A 17,275-nucleotide genomic window follows, 5' to 3' on the forward strand; every position below is an offset into this window, starting at 1 on the left:
CCAGTTTAAATGTACTAATTCGTTACAGTGATGCTGCTAGGAAATGGAAAAGTTTTAAACAAGACACTTCATTTCATCCCAGTTTCAAACTGTTTTCCAATGCACATTAAAAAAACAACACTGATTTAGCATTTCACTCCTGTAACACTGCCACGCTCATTGAAAAAGCTGAGGCCTACATTACCCGCAACTCAAGCACCAACTGAACCGTACAATAGTTATCATGTTTGTATAATAATTGTCATATTTGTGCGAAAATATTGTCCTCAGTGTGATAAATAATGTCATAATGTACAATAATTTGACCATTTTGCGGTGCTTACAAATAGTAGCTGGTTTTAGTCATTTTACTTCATTTTTCCGACATGATCAGGATAGCATAATATGGAGCCTACATCTGTATTTATGCATCTTTCGTCATGTAACCTCTTTCCAGCCAATCACGCTCAGTGTAGGCGTTCCCCCTTCCTCTTCCACGTTCCCTCTCCAATCGCCGTCAGCGACTCCGAGGAGAAGTTGTGCTGTGTTCCAGTCCAGTTGTTTTGAATGCAGTTATTTGTTGTCTGCTGTCTTGCGCAGGTAGATTTGCAGGCGGGTCAAAAAGTCATTTAAATATGTGATTTGTAAAATAACATCTATTTTTTCTTGTAGTTATGACTCACGTACAATAATTTTTCTCAAAATACATGTGATCGGTGGAGTTCCCCTTTAAGACTAAATAACCCAATGGACACTTGCTGTTTAAGAAACTGCAGCTGACACATCAACGCCATTTTAAAAGAGAACAACACAACATAAAGACATGCATGAATTCACATCTAACAGTTTGCCATTTACATCACACATGAAGACAAGAATGACAAGCAGTCATTGGTTGTAAAAACACAGTACGTACAACGATCCACAAAACTCTTAGCTACTGTGAAAACCACATTTCTGCAGAATTACAGAATAAAACTTCACATTTCATTAAAAAATTGTGTGTTATAAGTAAACACTGCTGCACAGATACAGCGTTAAAAATCAGAATCTGGCTAATTCAAGTTTATCTGTACAAGGAGCATTAAAGTCAGACACTTCACATCTGTATTTATACATTCAAGGATGTGTGATTTACTGGATCCTAGTCCCTGTCTGAGCATCTTGTACACAGCGATCTATCTGTGGAGCAAACAGCATTGGGAATGTATGCGCTCTAAAGGACTGAAAGCAGCTCAAATCCTTGCAGAATGAGACTGATGAGTGCAACTGAAAGCAGATCTTATCTCCACAAAACACTCTTTCCCCCGCCTTGCTTTCCCTGAGGGAAGGTTTCTTGTTTAGGAACATTCTGACCTTGTGTGACTGATTGTGCCTATACATTCAGTAGTTCTGTTCAAAGTGTCAGCATCATCTGACGAAGAGATTCTTACGTATTAACTGGATTTGGCTGATACTGGGAAAAGGCAAACTTGAGCGATGTGCGGTAGTCAGCTGTAATTTGTGTAGCATTCTCGGGGCGTAACACATAACCGAAGAGGGATTGGTTTCAAATGAAGAAGCTTAAAATGCTCTCAAGCTGTTGTGAAGAAATTCACGGAAACGCTTTCCGCTGCTTTTCAAACCGTCCGGGGATCCCTTTAAATTCCTTTTTTTTAAAAATTCATCTCAGTAAAGCCTCAGTGTTGGAGTCAGCGAGTATCTTCCAAATACCCAGTCAGTGAACTCATCCAGCTGGTGCAGCTTTAGTCCCCGGGGGGGCTCCAACCTGGCAGCCCTGAATATTACCTGTTCTGCTCTGCTGAACACAAAAGACTTTCAGAAAACAGCAACGGGATGAAATCTCTATATGCATCTACAAACTTGACACACTTCGGTTTATATACAGTGTAATCTACATGCTTAAATAAAGCTGTCACACGTTGACATTAAGACGAGTCCACAGTCTGAATCATTGGCAGGAGGTGAACATTGTGGTTCTGAGTCACAGACTCCAGGAACAAACCTTCATCCTTCTGTCCCACCTTCTGTCCTCATCCTCCTCCCTCTGCACCTCCTCTTCTCCGCTGAGTAAGATGAGAAGAAAAGTGTATAGTGGGATGAGCTGGAGGCGCCTCGAAAGCTGCTTCTTCTAAAACCAGCTGAACTGACGTAGATGGAAAAGGGCGAGGAGGAAGACGAGGAGGTACTGCAACGCTTTGTGCTCCATCTTGGCATCTTCTCCTCTGATTCAGTCATTCCTCTGCCTCAGTTCCTGCAGTCTTCGTCATCTACTCCTCCTCCTCGGCCTCAAATACGCAAGAGCTTAAACAAGGAGGAGGAAGAGGAGGAGGAAGATTGCTTTGAGCCATCCCTTTGTTTTCGTCTCTCCTTCTCCTTCTCTTCTGCTCTGCGGGGGGAGGTGAGATCAGACGAGTTGGAGCAGGAGGTCCTGGAAGGTGTCCAGGCCCCGGCAGGAGTTCCTCAGGGCTCCGTCAGAACCCAGCTGGGCAGCCAAGAGGAACAGCTTCCTGTCCTCGGTCACGGAGCCCAGAGACAGGGCCTCATGCAGCTCCGACACGCTCACAGCATTGGGTTTATCCTGCGAGGAGCAAAAAAACAGTTCAACTTAGTTTGACAAGAAAGAACTGCCTCCTTGTTTCAAGGACAATAACTAGTATACATAAACAGCACCTGTATTGACCAAAGTTGTTAGTGCTGTTTTAATTTATTATAATCTCATGTCACTGTATTTTAATGTAAAGAACGTTCAGTTTTCCTGTAATGAAATGTGCTAAATAAAGAGCTTTGGCTTTTATTACGAAATGGATATCAGCCAATAGACAATTTCCTTGTCCAGATGGCAGATATGAGTTTGTTGGTGGAAAACATAGGAAAACTCTGTTTTCTTGTGTAAAAATGTGCACAGATGTTCATTGCAAGATGTAAAGCTGTACATAAAAATACTCTGTCCAGCTAAATGATCAATATGTTCCAAAAACACGTTCAATTTTAGCTTGTACAGTTAGCAGCTACATCTTTGTTGGACACGGCTACGTTAGCTTAGTTGGTTGCGAGCATCAACACTAACAACTGATCGTGCTTTTTTAAACAGAAGCTGTGTATTCAGGCATGTTTTGGCTCATTTTGGTTGAAATGGCCACAATATGGCCAAGCACAGTGCTTCTGTTTGTCGCTGTTAGTCTCACAATGGCTATCGCAAACAGCTAACTGAGCTACAAACAAACCAAACAAATGTTTTAGTTAAGTTTTAGTTAACAGCTCTTTGTCGTTAGCATAGTTTGCATTTGCCATTCAAGACTAATGTGAATAAACGTAGCTGTGGGATGAACATAAAAAGCCAATGGTGCTAGCAACAGTGCGGTTAGCTAGCTACATGCTATTTTGTGATAAATGCAAACAGTAAGCTGCAATAGCAAAAAAAAAATACATTTAGCTATGTTTTGGGGAAGTATAGGTGTTGACTGAGTACACAAACTGGGTTACAACTGGAATCAGTTGTGAATTCAAGCTAATGAGAGTCCTCAGTGCATAAGAAAGCTTGAAAGTCTTTCAAGCCTTTCAAGCCTACAAGCGGTGAGTGTAGATACTCATTTTCCTAATTTTTACCTTTTCATTTCATCGCAAAAAGAAGATCTGTACAGTATGAATAATTAATCAATACAACCTGACTTGACCTTGCAAAAAAGAATAAAATCATCATTATCCTTCATAATACTTCATAATGTGTCCTTACAAATAACTACATGTCATACTTTCAAATGTTGGCTGGCTTAGTTTTTAAGACAGTGAATTTAACGCCACCCTCCTACACAAACCATTCAACCCAGGCTGGAGTCTAAAGATGTCCGCCTCGTTTCTTTACACCGCCACATCGTTTCCAACGCACAGGTTCTGCTGGAAACATCCTTTGTGCTGTTTAAACAGAGCGAGTGCCGAGGCAGAGAACAAAGCAATGGTGGGTGAGAGCGGGTATCACTGTCAAAAAGAGCCCCTCCTACTGAGTCAATTATTTCTTTTACTTCACCTGCGTCATGTGCACAACGTGACACAAGTTTAGGCTGTGGTCTCGCTTAAAAGGGCTTAACTGCTCAGAAAATAGTCAAACGTTTGGAGGGATTTTGACGATAATAGAGACAATCCATTCCAGCTATTTTAGTTTAGTTTTTTAGACTGGATGAAGGTGTTTTCCCACCTTGACTTCCATCATTTCAGTGTAGAAAAAATTAAGAGAATTGAATCTCTCTTGTCTTGCACGTCATCTTTTATTTCTGGCAAAGCTACACTATTGTTATACAGTATAGTACATACAGTATGGCAGTAGGGACTGCTTTGAAAACTACCTGATGTGAATTAAAGTAGTTGTGGGAAGTAAATACCCAAACCTTGGCGTGCTTTGGGAAACAAAAATCATGAGAAGGACAATCAAATAATTTATTCATGCACAGATGTTTCAAGCAGAAGCCAAAACGGGAGTGCTGTCCTTTCCTTATGATTTTCTATTTTTGCTTGTGTGAAATCAGCACCCATCTGCACTGATTCATTATCGTATGCTGCAGAACACATCTTTCTCCACTGTCCAGCTGTGTGACCAGTATGTTCTCAGTACTCATTATTCAGCATTCCATTTGTAGCTGGTGGGAACAGCTGGAAAACCTTCGTCACGTGCAAGTACGTTAGCTTAGTTTGGTCGTGTGTTTATGGAAAAAAACGGTTGTGCTGTAACAAACACAAGCAAAAACAATACTCCCAAAAATGGGAAACAGCGATGCATGTTTGGTCAAAACTGTACATGTGGTTCAACTCAAACCAGTAAGCTCTGATTTGGTCATACATGTCAAAAAAAACAAGCTGAATTTGGTTGTAGTGACATTTTCTTATAGATGTCTGGTTTCGAGTTTTTAAAAAATTACATAAATGACTGATAGATAGATCTGATAGCTGATAGAATCTCCAAAGAGAAATTTATAGTTCCAGCAGCTTAAAGTGTGGAAACATAAGGGCATGTAAAATAAGAACAATTGTCAAGTACAATGTAAAGACCATTTATAAACCAGGAAGTAAAAATACAATTTAAAATATAAAATAACAATATAAGAAAAAATAGTGAGATAAAATATAGTATTAAGCTATATAAGCTGTATGTGAGGCAGATCCTAAATACATGTTAAAACGCTCATTTAATGGCTGTCAAAACAATACTTACACTGTAATGTAATGTAGACGTGTAATTAACTTTCATTATTCAACCAATTGTAGCCCACTTTTAACCTTGACGCCTACACGTCTTTTGACTTGCAAAACACCAAAGCTTTGCTGACTGGGAAATATCGTGTTTATGTTGAACATTGAGATATATAACATCAAAGCTTACCTGTGTAACCTGACAGAGAATCTGAATTCCTGTCGCCACGTTCACATCAATAGTCATTAAGTTTAAAAAGGCACAAGTCTCTCTTTCATGTCTGTAGTGGGTATTCTGTTTGATGTTTGAACTTTCCTCATTCATTTTGAAGATGAAAGAGGTGAAAGGGGTTTAAAATGCCTCCTGTTCTGGCTGTTTTGACCGTGACACACTGCATACGCTAACTGGGCTCCACCTGCTCTGCACAGAACATTCTGGCATTTAGCTGGACCGCAGTGGCTTCACAATGAGTTTTATCACAGATTCCTCTCTTGCTAATAGTAGCGCAGAGTGCTGAGAGGATAAAAGCTGCAGCGCTCTGACAGCAGATGTGACAAATATTCCTGCTCCCCTCAGAGGGTCATGTATAATTCCACAAATGCCGTGTAGGGTGAAGAAATATGAGCCAAGGAGGAAATGTAGAAATGTTTATTTCAGGAGTCTGATAGATCATTACTGCTGGATAAATGAAGGGGGAACAGCCCACTCGTGCCAATACATCAGCTCTTTTTAGGCACTTTTACTGGCAAGTTTCAACTTCATGTGAATAGCCTTCAGTGTCATTATGACTGGAGGGTTTTTAATAGAACACCAGTCCACCAGGGTGTGATGGCTTTTAGGTGAGTACTAAATTTAGGGAAGAAGTGAATATTAAGGTTTTTTTCTATTTTCACCAATATTGTCCATTAAGACATTCACAGGAAGAGCTTAAAGGACCACACCAGTATTTTTATGTCTTAACAACAGACTACTGTGTGTATACTACACACGTTTGCTGTATTTGTAATGCATGTTGTACTACTTTAGATTTTTGGGTGGACTTGTTTACAGTTCTAGGCAGCCATTGGTTTCCATTATGCTAACACTGGAAATTTGCTTGATTTAATAAGTCTTTAAATCAGCCTGCATTAAACTGCATTACCATGCAATCATAATATGACTGACAAAGACTGATGCAGGCTTGAAGATTATTGTGATGGATTATTTACTCAATGTCTGCTAACAGTTTGTTGTTTATTTGTACAGTACAGAAATTAATGGAGATCAATGGCTGCCTAGAGTGGTAGGAAAAGTTTCTCTAAAAATCTAAAACACAACAAAAGCAAGGTTTGCTAAGTGGTTAATTACAAAGCTCTATTTCAAGCTTGGATTGCTTTGAATGAGCTAAACATTCAAAAAAAACTCTGGTAAGGTCCTTTAAGAAGAGATGGACAGGACACCTGGTTTACCTGCTTGTTTCCCAGGACGACCACGGGCAGCTGGGGCTCCACGCTCAGCAGGCGGTGCAGTTCAGCCTTAGCCAACGGGAAGCGGCTCTTGTCAGAGGAGTCCACCACGTACACCAGAACGTGAGTCCTTCTCAGGTAATCCGACCAGTACCGCCGCAGGTCCTCCCCTCCTCCAACTGCAACAGAGGGGACACAAACGTTCAAACTTGTGTGTCAATATTAGTGACAAATATGTGTTTCATGATACACATATTAACACGTATATTTGACAATTTGTAAATAAAGTGTTGTGATCACAAATGCATTTTCCTACAAATACAAGTACCCCACATACACTAGAACTCCAACTTGGAGTTCATTGATTTATTAACATTCACGTCTGAAATTCTTCTGCAAATTAATGAAAGTGCTGGTTAAATTTTTATGCATTAATTTACAAATTGTCAAACTTGCAAGCATGAATCATTTCACATATGTGGACTGTTGTCATGTTTTGTGTGAAAATTACTAAATGGTCCTTTGCTATCAAGCGATAGAAGTCTCATTTTTACATTCCACTTGCTGAAGAAGACCATTCGATATGGTTGAAAGTTTCATATTATTATCACTGATGCGTATTCCTAAGATCCAAAATGAACATAACGAAAACAGCAGCAGTGTTTCTAAAAGTCTCCGTTTGAGGGGTTTTAAAATGCTGGAGTAGTATGGACGCTCAGGGTGAATGCAGCAAACGTTGTGTGCTTCAAAATGAAAACGTGTTAGTGTGGATAGAGCCTAACAAAACACACAATCAGAGATAAACAGGGTCTGTTGTTAGGATCTTTTGTGGATCTAAAACACAAACAGTCAGTGCGAGCTAAAGGAAAGCAGCCACACGGCCCTGACAAATAAATCGGTTCAATCAATAAATGGACAGATCAGTTGGTAGAATTAGATAAGATGTTGGCATTGCACCTTTAAACTAATTGGCCAACGATTAATTTCAGATGCGCCTGACCCAATGAAATCACTTATATCCACGTTTCCCTGCTGGAGAAATTGGTCTGATTCATTTTTTTGTTGCCTCCAGACGTGTCAGAAAAGTTCTGAGCAAATGTAACAGTGCAGCTTTCTTTTTCTTTTTAAGGGTTTAGGATTTCTGTTTATTTCTGTTTTTCTTGCGTTCTTTTCACTTTTTTATTTTCTCTTCTTTATTGTTTGTTCTCCTCTTGCATTCACAGGCATTCTTCTTGTTTCTGGGAGGAATTGTTTTAATATTACATTACCTCCTCATGAGTGCGAACATATCTGATGATTTCTGTGCAGCATCTCTGCCGCCATGCCGTAAACATGGAGGGGTCTGATCTGAGAGCTGCTGGGTGTTGGAGGACTGTGTCACTTGTTTACTCAGATTATTATCTGTCCTGCTCTGTGGACTTGGAGCTGACTCAGTCATTTGACTGACTAATTTCTGGTTGTTTCATTGTTATCTGAGCAAATTGTGTCATAAGGTCCGGTCTAACCCAGAAAAAAGCTTGTCGAAGCTTTCTGTATCACCTCAGCGCCTACACAGCGTGCACGCCACACAGTCACAAGACACACTTTCTACCAGCTTCAGTGATTGGAAAAGTTTCATAGTAACTGAGGCTTTAACTTCCCACAACCCTGCTGTGAACTGACCTGCAGCTATAATGACCAAACAGCGCTCAGCGGCCAAACGAATCACTGCTCAGACACGGGCGGGTATGACTTCAGGTCGTCACCACCTCAGAATTCAGCACAGCGCAGCAAGAATTCATTAGCGCTGGACTTAATGGAAAATGTTGCTAGGAAACTGGGTAGTGATGTACCTTTAGCTGATGTGATGTGGCAGCAATAAATACGTGTTTACCTGATGTGGTACAGACGGTGGACCTGACGCTCGGCGCTGTGGGCAGCTTGTGTTTTATAGTCAGAAGGAGATCAGCGGGACGTTCACCCTGCTGCTCCGCAGGCCACCTTATTAAATACACACCCACATGTACACGCACAGCAGACACTGAGTCACATGGGTGTGAATGGGGTGGATGCGTGTATATATTAAGCTAAGCTGTAGTTGTAATCCTGTGGGCAAAACTATCTCTGCAATATTTTCAATAAGGATCGTGGCTGCACTCTGTGAGCAGCTACACAAGCCACAGTACCACACATTGGGCTTTTTTTATACCGCGTTTTGCAGCCAACTTTAACTTTGACCCCTGAATATGCAGAATCCCAAGACAGGGATCCAAAGGCACTGAGTCAAAGTCTGGTGTAGCTTTAGCTCTACTTGTAACCTCGACGCTCTGGACGTTACTCCACAACTTGTTCACATTACTTCTCAGTGCAAATTTTAATGGGGAAATACAAACAGTTCTTTTTTTACCTGTCTTGTGGGAGCAATTTGCATCGTATTTTCATCTCACAGGTCTCACAGGTGTTAAATATCTGCCTGAGGGGAAACTGACGTTTAAATCTCGTATTTTCCAGTGTGTTCAAGAGAAGAGCTGAAAACACTGTGAAACTGAAACTGATCTGATCTTTATAAAGAAAACTGTAGTATTTAGTGTAGTTGACAGCATTAGTGTATACTGTAGTCTAGCGGAATATTGTCTGTTTAATGGCGCCCAAGCTTGATGTCAGTTTGTGAGCTTCAGTTAAGGGAGTGCCTCAAATCAAGAAAAATGCAAACTAGTACACGCTGTACAAACACGTTTTTAAAGAGAAAAGCTGAGAATATGCGCCCCAACCACATACACAGTTTGTATAACTTCTTCCTGATAGTGTCTTTCACTTCCCGTTAGCACAAACCCAAATCTCAGCTGCTCAAAGTCTAAAACTGCTTCTCTGACTGATCTGATCTGCATGTTTTCATGTAGAGTTTAAAGGCTTTTAGCCTGATTTCCCCAGTGGACCTTATAAAGTGAACTCGTCGGTCCCTGCGCACTGCTCTGCTCCTGATGTGCACAAGTGCGCGCAAAGCTGTCAACATGCCTCTGCATCAATGTCACCGAGACAAAGACTCCAACATTTACTGCACTGGGCCATTGAGGTATTCTGACTGAGTGGGCGGTGACATGTGTTCCTCTTACTTTCAGAGACGAGAAAAGGATTCTAGGCGCCCACCGATCTCTGTGTTCGGATCATGAATAAATCAGCCGTTGTGCGTGACACACTCCTCCGAATACATCCACAGAAACTCATCCTGCGGCCGACGGCTGAGCGTCTCACACTCAGACTGGTCTGAATGAAGAGCGAAGTCATTTAGGTTATTTTTAGTGCAGGGCAGTGGCTTTCAGAGGAATGCTAATTAGCAGGATTTATTTAGTTGTCTGTAAGCACAATTGAACTGGAACCATCCGCCTCTCCTTTCTGGCCCTGTACTCGCTGACATTCATTTGAGTGAAATGTCACAAATTCTCAGGTTCTCTGTAGCAGTTTTAACCTCTGTGATGCATTGATACTGAAAACAGAAACAACTGGAGGTTTCCCTCAGTCTCTGACCAAATCAGGAGAATATAGCAAGTGCCAGAGATTGCTTCTGTGTTGGCAGTGATGAATGCAGCAAGCTTTATGGGAGAAGATTGGAGGCAAACTGAAATCTGGATCAAGTTCTTCACAGCCAGACTCGGATGAAAACTTACCAACATGCATGCACCAACACTTGAAAGCTGGTATACTCTATATTTTGTTAAAATAACGATGAATCAAATGAGCATGAAAACAATGTTAAAATGTGTTGGGTATCTCTGGTAGTGATGAACCTCCATCAGCTGAATCTGCAGCTTTATAGTGGATCTCAGCTGTTGTTTATCTGTCCGGCCACAACTTTACTGTGTTGGTTCGAAGCTGCTGCCATCAAATGCCACAGCACTGAACAGTGTGGCTGGTTTGTGTAGGGTTAGGGGGGCTGACTTTGTACAACTTGTCATATGATTATACTATTTGGCAGGCAGTACAGCTGAAGCATACTGACGTCTTTACCCTGTTCAAGCTAATGTGCTAAGAATGTGCATATGCTTGTTTTTAATTGGCCGTTCCCGTCTGCTGCTATTTGACGTTGCACTGTAGCAAAAAGCCTGATTGAAATGAATGAGGGAGCAGTGTTGTTTTCACACAATGCTAAAATCTGTCTTTACATGGCCTGATGCTAACACGGTGACATCAGTTTGCTGGCATGCTAAGCATGTGCTAGCTTAATGCTAGCATTACGTTGCTATGCGCATTAAGATTCGCAGTTGGTAAATGTTACATGTTAAATGCAAACAAACTAAAATACTAACATGCTAAATGAATTTCAAATGTTAGCACGTGGGTTGTTATGCTAACATTAGCATGCTAACTACTACTTCACTACTAATGCTGTGATCATCAGTATGTTCATATCACAGTTGCTGACACTGACTCACGCTCTCACTGCTGCTCTTCTATCTTTCAGTTAAACTTTTTCGGGTATCTCTGTGGAGTTGTTCTGTGCATCGCAAGTTAAATGAAGCAAATGGCGAACTGTACTGAACAGAGGGATGAAAGACATCTCATGCTACTTTGTAAAGCATAAATGTCTTCTACACTCCACGCACAGAGCCTGCTTTGTTTGATTTTGAGGGAACAAAAAGAGTCTTACTCTCCAGGAAGTCGAGCTGACAGGCGGGGGCATTGAGGCTCATGAAGTTGAAGCCGCGGGTGGGCCGGCAGCGGCCTCTCTTAGCCGCTGCCTCCCCGGGGGTCAAACCCTGCAACATGCTGCTCTTCCCGGCCCCGTCCAGGCCGAGGACCAGGACCTGACGCTTCCCACGCTCCTCTTCCTCCTGCAGGCAGAGAAAGAGACGGTAGCAGTCCAGAAATGTTCAGAAATGTTGACTGGAGGCAAAAACTAAACACATAATTTATTCAACACTGAATGATGTTGCTTGCTCAGTTTTAAGACGAGTGAGGGTGTGTAAGAATGTCTTCTCAATATGATTAATAATGTAAATGTTTTGGTTCAGATCCAGCTCATCAAACCACAGCTGAATCTGAACACAGCTGCAGTACAGGCTGTCTGAAATCCATAGATGGATTTGGGCCTTTGGCCTCCGTCAGGGGCGTCTTCAGGCCCATAGTGTGTGTTTGTTGCACAGACTGTATGACACATGGATGTAGTCTCTGTGATGTCATGCATAGGTTTCTGAGTAGCCATTGTGAAGCTTAGTGACAGTGGCTTCGGCCGTCGCCATCTTGGCAGTGCCTGACTCCACCAAACTCCCTGCTAACCCCAAAATGGGCAAAAAGGTGGAGCATGGGTGGAGCTGAAGCAGGCCAAATGAAGCCTGGTTGCTGAAACCTAGCGGCTAGCTATGGCTGTAAATATTTGTGTAAAGTGGGGCATTTTAATATGGGGGTCTATGGGAATTGACTCACTTTTGGAGCCTGCCTCAAGTGGCCATTTGAGTAACTGCAGTCTTGGGCACTTGGCTTCATTTTTCAGCCCTCGAGGTTGCCATTTGGTTTATTGCTAATTAACAACTACCAGCATTCTAGCACACTAAGCTAATATGGTGAACATGATAAACATTATACCTGCTAAACATCAGCATGCTAGCATTGTCACTGTGAGCATGCTAGCATGCTGATGTTAGCACTCTTGCAGCATGGCTATAGAGAATTTCCTGCCTTTCTCTTTAATCTTGCTCATTTTTATGCCAACCTCATAGCACCCATGACACATTCGCACAGGTTGTGTTTGATGCTGAAACGACAAATTGATTATGAATTGATTACTTGATTTGTCGATCATCAGTTAAATTAGCCCACAACAATTTTGATCATTTACCAAGCAAAAATGTCAAACACTTGTTGGTTTTAGCTCCTGAAATTAATGCTTTTGTCTGTCTGAAATTATCGTAAATCTAATATATCTGGGTTTTGGACTGTTTGTCCAATCAGCTTCATGGTTGTATCATCATAATGTATCAAACTGGGGACTGGGACTTTGACCCTCAGTGCGCAAAAGACACTTCATAACGTTCAGGAAAATTAATCAGCTTCTGCAAACCTCTGAGGTAAAACCTATAACTTTCATAAAAGACAGAGCAGTATCATGGTAACGCAGTAACACCCTCCTACTGCTTATTTAGGTCAGATGTGAGAGAGACGGAGAGTACTTGTCTCCCACTGAGCCGCCGGTATCTGCAGAAAGACACTCGGTAAAGGTCAGCAGCCAGATTCAAACCTCCACGCTCTCTTTGCACCTGAGACGCCACAGTCCCTCTGAGATCCTGCACACGTCAGTCATCGCCTTTTAAAAGTCACACAAGGTTAGTCTTTATTCATGCCGTGTGCTGATGCGCGGCTGCGGCTCTGTGGAGGTTAATTAGCAATTCATATCAGCCCTTTTTAGAGCTGAGATGCATCGGCTTTAGCTATCTTATTAGGAATATTACACTTAACACCTCTTTGTTGATGGATGATTGACACTTTAAGAGGAGTAAAGACCATTTTCAAAAGTATACTCGGAATCAGCTGTAATGAGATTCCTCAACACATAAAACGGCACCATAACTACCCTTTAATTGCACCAGAAAGAAGTCAGATGAAGAATTTTAGTTATTTTAGTGATGAATTAGATTCTGTCTGGCTGGTGTTGCTGGGTAAATGTAGCACCAGATAAATACGCTTGCTTTGACAGATCTGCAGCTTGCCTCCTGTACCTCTAGCTTATGCAGCCCACTGGGAGACAAACCTCAAACCCTGACAGTGTCGAGCAGCTCTGTAGCTGCTGAGGCTGCAGAGCTTGCACCGCTTTTCCTCTCATTGCCGCATTATCAGCACGGACTTTGTGCAAAGTGATCAATTCTTGCATACTTGCTGTCTTGCAGTCATCTGACTGGATCTTCTAGATTAAAGAGGAGACATTTATCTAAAGCTTCTGACTAAGAAAACATTCCACATTATTATATTTTATAAATCTCAGGCATTTCTTTGGCTAATAAATGGATCGAGCCAGCGCAGTGGCCATTTATCTCCTGCTCCCTTTGTCAGTTCAAATACTTGAGTGACTTCTTCTTTTAGATTTTAAACGCTCTCCTGCCTGTTCGGACATTTCTCATAAAAAGGCTGTGATACGCTATTGATTTCTATTGTTTTTCCTTTCCACAGGGAATCAGGAAAAAAGCCGTGCTCAACTGAAGACAGGCTAGATCTGACAGGGATTTAATGTCTTGCTCAAGGACACCCACCCCAACAGAGCAGACAGTTGGCAACACACCGGCTTTCTAACAAGGAAGCACTAAAGCCAGCTCGCCTGCAGCACTGAACAGCAAACGCAGAGGAGAAGAGTGATGGAAGTTCCTCTGACGCCATCAGTCCAGCAGTTCTCCTGTAATTGCATGTTGTGATGTTAATGAATTGCCACATTAAGTCCCAGACAACCAGCTTGAATTTGTTGCATTCAGCAGTAGGTTTTCAAGCAGCAAGAGCAGCCGCGTTAGCAAACGTCTTTTTATGTTATAAGGAAGTGTTGAGTGAGGGTCAGTATGTTAGCCCAGCTCTGTCCCATTCAAAAACGCAGCTACCAACACCTCTAAATCTCACCGATTAACACATATCTTCATTAACAGAACTATAACATTTATAACTTGTAGTTTTAGGGAGTTATTTTAACTATTTCCTGCCAAAAAGCTGTGTATCCCTCCGCCCAGCAACTTCTGTGCAGCATCTGTGGCGACGGTGCAGTTGTTCAACAGGAAATAGTTCCAACACAAAACCTCTTGAGGTTGTTTTCTAAAGTCTAAAGTCCAAGAACTGCTGATGTCACAGTGACGTCATCAGGGTTGTCTCGGCTTGTACTTGAAATTTCGAATAGACAGCCTGGGCTACAAACTGATATAAAGTTTAAAGGACGTCGGCGTTCACCAGGCAGTGAGAGACTGATGAAGGGAAAAATGGCTACTGCTGTAGCCAAAAATGTGGTTTGAAATAAAGAGTGTAAGTTTAAACTCCACTGTGACGGCACTTGGATGCCAATTCATCCACATTTGCGCGGAAATAACAAAACGACTCCACCGCTCTGAGCGGATCCAGACATCCTGACAGCTTTTCTCCGGCCTGTGGCTGCTCGCTCCGTTTACCCACCAGCTGGATGTTTTTCTGCTGTTTCGGTGATTGCTTGTCGCTGTGTAAATGAGCGTGTGCAGCCCTCCCACCTGCTGAAACTCCCCGAGGTCAAAAACACGCTGTTAGTCAACTCCCCTGCTTTCTGAGGCCGCCGACGTGACTACAATACGTCTTGGTAGACTTTGGCTCCGGGGATGAAAACACTTACGTCCCCTCTGCGGCGAGCCGCTGGCAGACGCTGACAACGTTATCCTCTAAAGACAGGCTGAGCCAGATAAAGCAGGCTAAGCCTATTACAGGCTGCTGCTGCTGATTGAATCGAGGAAACAAGATTAGAGACATGCAAATAGATTTTATTAAGAGATTCAGGCTGCAGCTGTAGTCCTCATTGAAGACTCATTCATTAAGACCCTCAGTCGGCCGGCTGCTTCATCCTGAGACCACAGAAACACACGACGCCAGACAGACACACACATCTGTTCGTCTGGTGGAGCGTCACATCTTCATCATCCTCACATTCTTCCTGTCCGGCCTCATCAAACTACTCGTTACAGTTTGTTTTGTCACCCCCGTCATCGTCGTAATCATCATGAGAGGCGGCTGCCACATCGTCTTTTTGTTCATCATCGACACCATCGGCTGCATCATCACCTTCGTCGTCCTCATCTTCGCTGCTAAATTGTCTGTCTTCATCGCACGCCGTCCTCATCATCAGTGACATCATCGCAACCATCATCAGCGTCATCAATGTCGTCGTCGTCATTATCACCACTGCCATGTCAATTTGTCACATCTTCTTCAACATCATCATCAATGATGACATCATCTACCACATAGCCCTGTCATCATTTTCTTATTCTTCATCATCCCAGTCATCATCTTCACTGCCACTTTTATCATTTTCATCTTCGCTATTAACATTTTCCTCTTCATCACGTGACATCTTCGTCATCAATGACATCATCACCACGTCATCTTCATCATCAGTACCATCATCATTACTGCCACTGCTATGTCTCCCACTCTGTCATCTGCTTGCCACATTGTCTTCCTCATCTTCATCTTCATTATCACTTGTGAAGTCATCAATAGTGACATCATCAACATCATCATTAAGGCCGCTGTTACGTCATCTCTCATCACCAATGTCACCATCCTCATCATCAAAGACATCATCAAAACCACCATCTTCATCATCAGTGTCATCAAGACCCTCGTCGTCATTATCACCACTGCTACATCTTCATCATCTTCATATTCTTCCTCCGTCATCAATGTTTCTTTTTCTTGGTCGTCCTCGTCATCACCATCCTCCTCATCATCGCCACAGCCATCTACACTTACCTTCGTCATTGTCATCTTCCTCCGATAACATTATTTTTCTTGTGACGTCACCATCCTCATCATCAAAACCATCAACACCACCATCCTCTTCATTAATATGACCATTCAACTGTCAGCTTCCACTTACTCCTTCATCAACCTCTTCTTCGTCATCATCATCATTAAATCCATCATCTTCATCACCAGGATCATATCCACCATGGTTTTAAATCTTCTTCGTTTAGAACATCACTTTAATCGTCTTCTTCACCACTGACATCAAAGCATCTTCAGCATCAGCACAATCATTCATTTTTATCATCATCTTCAGCATCATAGTCATTCTCACTATTTACATCTTTTTGATCAGCGTTACCGTCATCATTATCATCATCATCATCATCATCATAACCATATACTCAAAGCTATCATCTTCATCATCATTACTAACACATCAGCAATTCATTAAGCTGCAGCAGCAGCATCCTCTTCATCATCATCCCCACAGTTCAGATCTCACTGTTATTAATATTTTAAAAAATCATCAACATCATCTTCATCATCATCACCACCACTTATGAAATCACCAAGCAGCATTAAATCTTCATCATCTGAATTCAGCAGTGAATTCTTCCTTCAGTCAGTCAGTTATGTGTAATATGTGGTGTCACCAGCTTCTCGTCAAGTTAATAGTTGAGTAAGAATATAAAAAAAACGTGCATTTATTTATGAGGAGGAATCATTAACCTTCTCTCTCACCTCTTTGATCGTGCAGTATTCCGCTTGTGGTGACCATATTCGCCTCTTGTAGAAGAAGTTCAAGGCGATGAAGAGAGCGGAACCCAGGGCAGCCACGGCGGCGGTCAGGGCGATGGAGATGTGCCGGAGGAGAACCATATGTGGAGCGCACCGATCGGCGACTGGAGCCGGAGGAGCTGGAGAGGGGGGCCACCGCTTCCTGGACTGTGCTGAGAGTGACTGCCGCTTCCTTCTTCTTGTCGCGCTGCTGCCGCTGCTCGCTCTACATGTGATCGAGCTGTCTCCGCTTGTTTTTGTTTCGAGACGCGCAAGCGGAAAAAAAAAATTCTGCGTTCAAGTGCTGCTTGAAAAATCCGTTTCTTCTCTGGAAAAATGCGGCTTCCAGCACATTGCAACAGACAGCGTTTGAAGAAGTATTCGGATCCTTTACTTAAGTACAAGTACTAATAACTTTGAAAATACTCCACTTCTAGTGGAAGCCCTGCATTCA

General features: G+C 42.3%; 1 protein-coding gene across 1 annotated transcript; it reads right to left on the reverse strand.

The window, feature by feature from the left end:
• Positions 1–244: 244 nt before the first annotated feature.
• Positions 245–17,036, reverse strand: arl10 (ADP-ribosylation factor-like 10). The gene is made up of 4 exons (XM_041952615.1): positions 16,786–17,036; positions 11,234–11,417; positions 6,613–6,788; positions 245–2,560 (listed from the first exon to the last, which is right to left on the reverse strand). Exons 1-4 carry the CDS (start codon positions 16,921–16,923, stop codon positions 2,387–2,389), a joined length of 672 nt encoding a protein of 223 aa, XP_041808549.1. The 5' UTR covers positions 16,924–17,036; the 3' UTR covers positions 245–2,386.
• Positions 17,037–17,275: the final 239 nt, after the last annotated feature.

This window comes from Chelmon rostratus, chromosome 14 (genome assembly GCF_017976325.1).
Source record: "Chelmon rostratus isolate fCheRos1 chromosome 14, fCheRos1.pri, whole genome shotgun sequence".
Lineage (NCBI taxonomy): Eukaryota > Metazoa > Chordata > Actinopteri > Chaetodontiformes > Chaetodontidae > Chelmon > Chelmon rostratus.